General features: G+C 32.8%; 1 protein-coding gene across 2 annotated transcripts in view; it reads right to left on the reverse strand.

Annotated features, from left to right (window-relative positions):
* Positions 1–6,245, reverse strand: part of LOC145256219 (uncharacterized) — a 274,977-nt gene extending 268,732 nt beyond the window's left edge. The window contains exon 1 of one of the 2 annotated variants that reach the window (XM_080114837.1): positions 5,567–6,245. In XM_080114837.1, the coding sequence (XP_079970963.1) occupies positions 5,567–5,908 (342 nt within the window). In that variant the 5' untranslated portion in view covers positions 5,909–6,245. The remainder of the gene's footprint in view (positions 1–5,566) is intronic. The other variant, XM_080114838.1, reaches the window with a different exon arrangement.
* Positions 6,246–8,307: the final 2,062 nt, after the last annotated feature.

Below are 8,307 nucleotides of genomic sequence, written 5' to 3' on the forward strand. Positions count from 1 at the left end.
TTTCAAATCCCCAATTGCTTCATCCATTTCCGAGAGTGCCTAAGAATTTCTTCCTTGATAGTTGCGAATGAATGCCTAATGAGTGGAATCATTTGGATACCCATTCCTTACAAGTAGCTACCATTGTTATTTGCATTGTTATCATTATTATCAACAATTTAAAATTGAGTAAAACTTATAGCACTTCTGCAGAATACGGACCATACAATTTTTTATAGGATTTTATATGATTTTCAAGTTAAATCCAATTTAATAGTATCTTAAGGTAATATAATATATTGTGTTCAATAGTATCTTTTATTTATTAAATTGTTAGATGAAAGTACAGAATAGTTACAAAACGCTCTCCTCTCCTCATGTTAAGAATCACGGGTTTCTATAAATAATAATGTTATTATTTTAGTATGATCCGTGTTCTGCAAAAGTACCAAACTTGCGGTCATCATCATCATCATCGTCATCATCATCATCATCATCATCATCATCGTCGTCATCGTATAAATCCAAAGATTCTATTGTTGGCATTAGTTTCTCCGATATTTTTCTAGTCAGAATTCTTTCTACAAAGACATCGGGTACTTACAGGAAGAACCACGAGAAGTTCGCCAACATCCACAGTGAAAGCGACGTTTTTGGAATGAACTGGATTCGAACTGAAACTACCAGGTCGTCAGTCCGTGTCGTTAAGCACTAGACCACCCAAACTTGCGAAAAAAAAAACAGTTTGGGTTTAATGAAAGAAAGAAAGAGAGAAAGATGCTTTATTTTTCAAATAGCTCGAAACAGAAATGATCGGTACATTTATTTGAAATGGGAAAGTGTTAAAGACTAGTCGAAAGAGTGAACAAGAAAGTGCAGTATTTTACGCAGAAAACTTGCGAAAAGTTTAACAAATACACACACACACACACACATACACACACACACATGCACACACACACACAAACATAGATATTGCTGCTCTTAACGGTGTTGAGTTTTCTCTATCTTGAAAAGTTTGCTTTGTTAAATATATAACTTCATTATGTATATACACACACACATATATAAATAAATACACACACATATACAATTGTACTCACATATGCGCAAACACATAACTAAGCACACACATATATAAATACACACAGACATATATATATCAATACACACACGCACATATATATAAATACACATACACGCACATATATATAAATACACACACATATAAATACACACACATATATAAATACACGCACACACACATATAAATAGATATACATATAAATAGTTTGGTTTGGTTTGGTTGTTTTTGTTTTGCGGCATATCAACCCTTTTCGGGTTATTTAATGCCGAATCCAAAGACTTTGAAGAAAAAATTTTATAATAGAATATATTTGTTGTTTTCCCGTCGGTTTCTATTTAACCCATAGTTGGGACCCTAACAGGTACTACCACTCCGGGTCAAAGTGGACCTGGGAGCAATGGTAATTAAAGGGTGGCTCCACACTCCCCAAAGCCCACAAGCTGGGGCCTTACCACTGGATATAGTTTAAGGTCATATCCAGGACCACATATAAATAGAAACACACACACATATAAATAAACACACACACATAGACACACACGCACATATATAGACACACACACGCACACATATATATAGGCACACACAGACAGGCACACACACACACACACACACATATATATATATATATATATATATATATATATATATATATATATATATATATATAGACACACACACGGACATACAGACACACACACACGCACATATATATAAGGCACACTGATTTATTGAAAAATCATATATACGGGCACGAAGAACTCAGAGAAATGCTTATAAGGGTTAGCCAGGCAATCATAAATACTATTTAAATATAAGATGTGAACACATCAAAAGATTATGTAGCAAATTAAAATTATAGGCAAAGGTAGTATAATATATTGCGTACAGATTTTCAGTATTTATTTCCATAGTGCTCTATACGTGAGTAAATCTTAGCAGTAAAGTATGGAAAAATATTTATGGCAATTAAGCTACAAAGAGGCGTTCGCGTTTTATTCTCGCAGGGAATCGCCAGACTGCGTAGGTGTAAATGGCAATTAATATATTTTTATATTTTATTACTTCTATTAATATATATATATATATATATATATATATATATATATATATATATATATAGAGAGAGAGAGAGAGAGAGAGAGAGAGAGTTATAATTATCGGCTAGTTTTGTATTATTGTTGCTAATGCATTTATTAATTTGTTGTCAGATTTTTTTTTTTTTTTTTTTTTTTGTATTTCTTTCTCGTTTCATTTTGCAAATATTGTTTTCGAATTGTTTGCCAATAAATATAAATTTCTATTCACAAATATGAATCTGTTGTCACCCAGACTTAGGGTTATTGGTATGGCTAAGAGAGGGGGGGTTCTTTTGTTTTATGAGAAAGAAATAACAAATTAATAGTTAAAAAAAATAAGATTTTAAATCTGAAAAAAAATAGACAAAACTAGCGGATAAAAGTTGGCAGATATTTCGAGAGCTAAATCGGTTAAATATAACCAAAACCGGGCGAAACACTAAACAGTGCATACTGCATAAATTGCGTTAAAGTTCCGTAAGAAACTTGCGAAAAGTTGAACACTTGATTTATGTGTGTGTGTGTGTGTGTGTGTGTGTGTGTGTGTGTGTGTGTGTTTAAAATATAATTATCAACTGACACGTGTTTCGTCGTCTACGACTCATCAGAGCGGCTGAATTTGAATCTGGTGTACTAAATTGGTAAAAGGGAAAATTATTCTCAACTCGCATTTAAGTAAAAATGCATTTACGTATAAATAATTGAATTGATTCAAAAACTGTCGAAAAACAAAAACAAATAAATAACATCCCTCTCTCTCTCTCTCTCTCTCTCTCTCTCTCTCATATATATATATATATATATATATATATATATATATATATATATATATATATATGGTCTTTGCTTGCAGTATCTGCCAGAACAGATACTACATTTTGAGATATTATTTTTTTTATTCGCAGGAAAAAAATACAATTGGGACAATGAACAAAATAATTAGGCACAAGGCCAGCTACACTTTGATCCCGGCCGGAAGGCAAAGAGATGCAGATGGAAAGTATGTAGAATAGGTAAGTGTATGATTTATATGATTACAACCGTGTTCATATATAATTACAATTTCATTACTACGACAAGAAATATAAATATGTATATGAATCGTTAAATAAATGTGTGATCATTTACTGCCCAAAACTATTTGGCTCATTTTGTGCGTTTATGCGTATATATATATATATATATATATATATATATATATATATATATATATATATATATATATATATAGTGTTATAATGGAATAAATCCAGAGGAAATCCGGGTATGAGAGCTCAATGTGGTAAACAGAGCAATAAGATAAAAATTATAACACGGAAATTACATAATTGTCGATGCAATAATTTATTTCAACCTTATGGTATTTTCAAGCATCTAAATCAGACAATTACATTTTTGATAGTATCGAGTATCAAAAATGTAATTGTCTGATTTAGATGCTTGAAAATACCATAAGGTTGAAATAAATTATTGCATCGACAATTATGTAATTTCCGTGTTATAATTTATATATATATATATATAAGAGCAAATAGTTAATAAAACATGTTAAAAACACTTTGAAAAAGAGTTAAAAAAAACATATTTAATTTTAAAAGGAAACACTAAATAAGTGGATAGTCCTTAATCCGCGGAGTTTCGAAGAAATACTTTCCTTCTCATCGGAGGGTAGGAATTAGCAAAATGGGGGATCGGGTTTTGCTTGATGAAACTGCAAGTAAGTCAAAGATTTTACTTGATAACAAAAAGCGAAGAAGAGGGAATAGGGTGGAGAAAATATATATATATATATATATATATATATATATATATATATATATATATATATACTAGCAAGTAATCCGACGTTGCCTGGGATTGAATGATGATGAACGAATGTTTCACACTCTCATATTTTCATTGTCATCGAAACCGGTGAAATCACCCATTTTTCAATCAAATCGATTGATTGCCTAGCAAACTCTAATGCCTCTCGCAGTGACTTAATTCACAATACATTGAAGTCTACATTGCACTGTAGAGAATTCATGCTGACCTTATAAAATTACTTTATATATACAATGGCTTGAATTAAAGTTTAAAATGCAAAAGTCAAGTATCATGTTTAAATTGTACTCTAAGCAGAAATATTCATTTCGAACGCACCCCTGTCATATCAGCGAACCTACTATCGAGGCTTTCGGCTTGTGTTGTAATAAAACTTCTCAAACACACTTGTGACGTTAGGCTGTGTAAGGTGTTAACTTTGGTCAAAATCGCCTGTTCCTTCTTTCATCAGATTATTTCGATTATTGATATTTATCGAAGACATTGCGGTACAAAAACTATCTACAAACACATAATGCGCTTTCGTGTGAAATTTCATAAAAATCGGCTCAGCCCATTTTTCGAGTCTATAGGGAACGAACTCACACACACATACACACAAAGTTTCTTTTAGATAGCAGTACAGAAGAGAAGATCATATATATATATATATATATATATATAGGCAAAGATAATATTCATGCTTAATCTAGGATTATCAGTAATTGGCTGTATTTATTTCGCACTGAGTAAAAGAAAAAAAAACTCAGAAATATAGGTTTTTATTTAGAATTCAATCTAATAAAAAATACTACGGAAAAATCTTCATGATGTACGTACGGAACGAAAATGTCATATTCCAAAAGTCATATAAATTGATTAAGTTGTTTAATTTTGTGAAGAAAATCACTCTTAAGCGATTTAAAAGCGATTGATGTGAAATCGGTAGCATTACAAGGCTGGTCTCGCAAGTTTGAATTATTTTAGACGTATCTGTCTTTGTTTTGATTTTTTAGATGACAAATGAGACAGTCCCTTTTTGCTTATTCATTAAAATTGTATCTTTTTAGTTAAAACTGAAACTGCTTGTGCATCTATGTTACCGCGCTTTTTTTTAAATCGTATTTTTAAGTTAATTTCAATTTTTACGATATTTTTGTTTATTTAAAAGTGTTAGGTGAAAGTACAGAATAGTTACAAAGAACCCTCCCCTCCCGATGTTAAGAATGGGTTTCTAAATAATAACGTTATTATTTTAGCACGATTGCATTAGATGCATTGCATAAGTACCTATTTAATCAATTTACTTGATTTTCGGAATCTGACATTTTCGTTCCGTGACACGTACGTATACTACAAAGTTGTTTTTTGTTTTGGTTTGTTTATTTTGTTTGTTTTTTTTTGTGTTTTTTTTGTTTTGTTTTTGTTTTGTGTGTATATATATATATATATATATATATATATATATATATATATATATATATATATATATAGAACCCCATTTCGCATCAGGTAAGGTTAAAAAAAAAAAAGAAAAAAAACTAACTATTCGAAATATTAAAATATACTTTTTCTTTGTTTTGTTTTATTTGTTTTTGTTGTTTGCTTGACTTACCGAATTGGACGTGACGGACGACGTACTGTTTTGTACGATAATCCCGCCATGCTGCTGGCTTTTGGTATCCTCCTGTTCCGTGGAACTTTCTTCGACGGTAGCTAGTTTAGCCGTTTGGCGGGTATCCACTTTGCTCGCATGGTGAACTTGGAGGCGACCCGAGGAGGCCGTGTGGTTAGCCCCGGGCCACGTTCCCGTGCCCCCGCCACCGGCGGCCGACGCCGTCGCCGAAGAGGACGAGGACGACGAAGCTGTGGTCAGCGTCGAACTCATTGTATTGGCCGCAGAACCGCCCGATTTTCGAATAGGGAATTCCACATTATCGTAAGATCCGGCATCCATTTGGGGTAGATTGGTTTCTTTACAGGTATATACCGGGTATATCTGGCCAAGATGAAGAATAAATATCCTTCCAAGTGGTAATATTTTTCGAAGTGGAATAAATGCGTTAAGTTGTCGGTACCGTTTACCGTTTTAGTTGAGGCTGTAGTAGTAGTAGTAGTAGTAGTAGTAGTAGTGATAGTTGCGTAAGTGTGTGTGCGGGTTAGAGTGATAGTGGTGGTGGTGGTGGTGGAGATGATGATGGTGATGGTGCCAATCGTCTTATAGAAGAGCAAATTGTGGTCGACGTGACGGTGCTTATTCCTTTTCTTCTGTTTTACTTTCCTTCCTTTTCTTCTCTCTCTCTCTCCCTCTCGTTTCTCTCTCTCTCTCTCTCTCTCTCTTCTGCTCTCTCTCTTCCACTCTCTCTCTCTCTCTCTCTCTCTATATATATATATATATATATATATATATATATATATATATACAGTTCACATGTATCAAACTCTCTCTATATATATGTGTGTATGTGTGTGTGTGTATATGTGTGTGTTTGTGTGTGAAGTTCACATGGATTAAACTCGCTTTCTCTATGTATCTCTCTCTCACACACACACACAAACATTATAGGTTACATATATAAAGTTTAACAGCATTAAATTAAAACCAATACTTTTTTCGAAAATTCTCAATTCATATATAAGTGAGCATAAGCGAAATTATATATATATATATATATATATATATATATATATATATATATATATATATATATATATCCCTTTTGTTCCCCTTTTCTTCTCTCTCTCTCTCTCTCTCTCTCTCTCTCCCCCTTCCTCTCTCCCTTTCTTTCTGCATAACTGTTTTCCGTTTTTCCTTCTTCCCGTCTGCTCCTCTCTCTGTCTCTCTCTCTTTCTCTCCCTTTCTTTCTCTCTCTGTCTCTCTCTCATACGTTTGCTCTGTCTAACTCCCTACCTCCCTTTCTTTCTCTATATCATGTCATTCTTTCTGTTTTACTTTCCTTCTATTTCTCCTTTTTCTTTCCCCCCCCCTCTCTCTCTCTCTCCCTCTCTCTCTCTCTCTCTCTCACTCACTATTTATAGATACATACCTCTCTTCCTATCTTTTTATATAACTTTACAATTTTTGGTTTTTCTTTACTTTTCTCCTTTTGCTTTATTCTTTTTCTCCCCCCCCTCTCTCTCTCTCTCTCTATCCTTCTCCCTCTGTCTCTTTCAGAATAACTTTTATATTTGTTTCCGTTCATTTATTCAATTATTTTTTCGCTTCCATTTCTTCTAGTTCTTTTCACTTCGTTTTATTTTTTATTCTTTCCTGTCTATTTCCCCTTTTCCTTGCTTTTTTTACTTGTTTTAATCTATTTTCTTCTTCCTTTCTTTCTTTCACGCTTTCTTCTTCCCTTTTTCTTTTCTTTTTTTTTTTTTTTTTTGATTCTCATCATGTTCACCATATTTTGTGCCTGGAACTTTCATTTGTTTCGGAATCTTTCAGACGAAGATCGATAATTTGTGTTGATTTTATTATTCGACTCTTTCCTCTTCTAATACTGAGTGTTGTTCGCGGCCGTTGTAACCTTCGACCTACTTGAAGAACGGATAAAAGCGCTAAGAATGACACCCCAGATGAGAATAGTAGTCCGAATAATCCAAATAATACAAATTAATTATTTCTCTTTCTCTCATCCCTCTCTCTTTTTTTTTTTACTTCTTTTTATGGAAATCGCTTTAGATAACACATGAAACCACTTGATGTCAAAAACTACAAAAATACCACTTTAAGATCAAAAACTATAAGCGTTAGATGAGTGTTAGATGGATGGATTCCGAATCAGAAAACAGCAATTCTTCCCCTTTTGTCAGAAACATCACTGATAGACTGTGAGAAGTAAAAGACGGACCTGTACGAGAGTGCCCCCCCCTAAAAATTCGGGGGTGGTCACTTTTTTTTTAACTTTTTTCCGACGATTATCATAGATACTTAGACTTAACTATCATATTAACAGAAAAAAAAAAATTGACAAAAAAATAATTTAATGACTTTTAAGAAGGGGGTTCACTTTCTGGTTATCATGTTCTACTTATTTGCTCCCTGACTTACTGTACATCTCTTTACCGACGTGTCACGTGATTAGTCACGTTGAGATTTCCTTAAATTCCCTTACAACAAACAGTAAAAATAAATAAATAAATAAAAATGTCCCGTACTGATTCCTAATTTTAAGCATCTTTTAATACGGGACTGTCTTTTTTTCTTTTTTTTTTTTTTTTTTCTTTTTTCTTTTTTTTTTTCTTTTTTTTCTTTTTTATTTATTATCAAAGTTACACAGACATGAGGAATACGTACACACGCCACTTTTACTCAGAAAGTACTCCGCTGATTTGGCTGAAAATGTATTGGAC

The sequence above is a fragment of the Euprymna scolopes genome, chromosome 32 (assembly GCF_053919585.1).
Source record: "Euprymna scolopes isolate OS-2025 chromosome 32, ASM5391958v1, whole genome shotgun sequence".
Taxonomy (NCBI): domain Eukaryota; kingdom Metazoa; phylum Mollusca; class Cephalopoda; order Sepiida; family Sepiolidae; genus Euprymna; species Euprymna scolopes.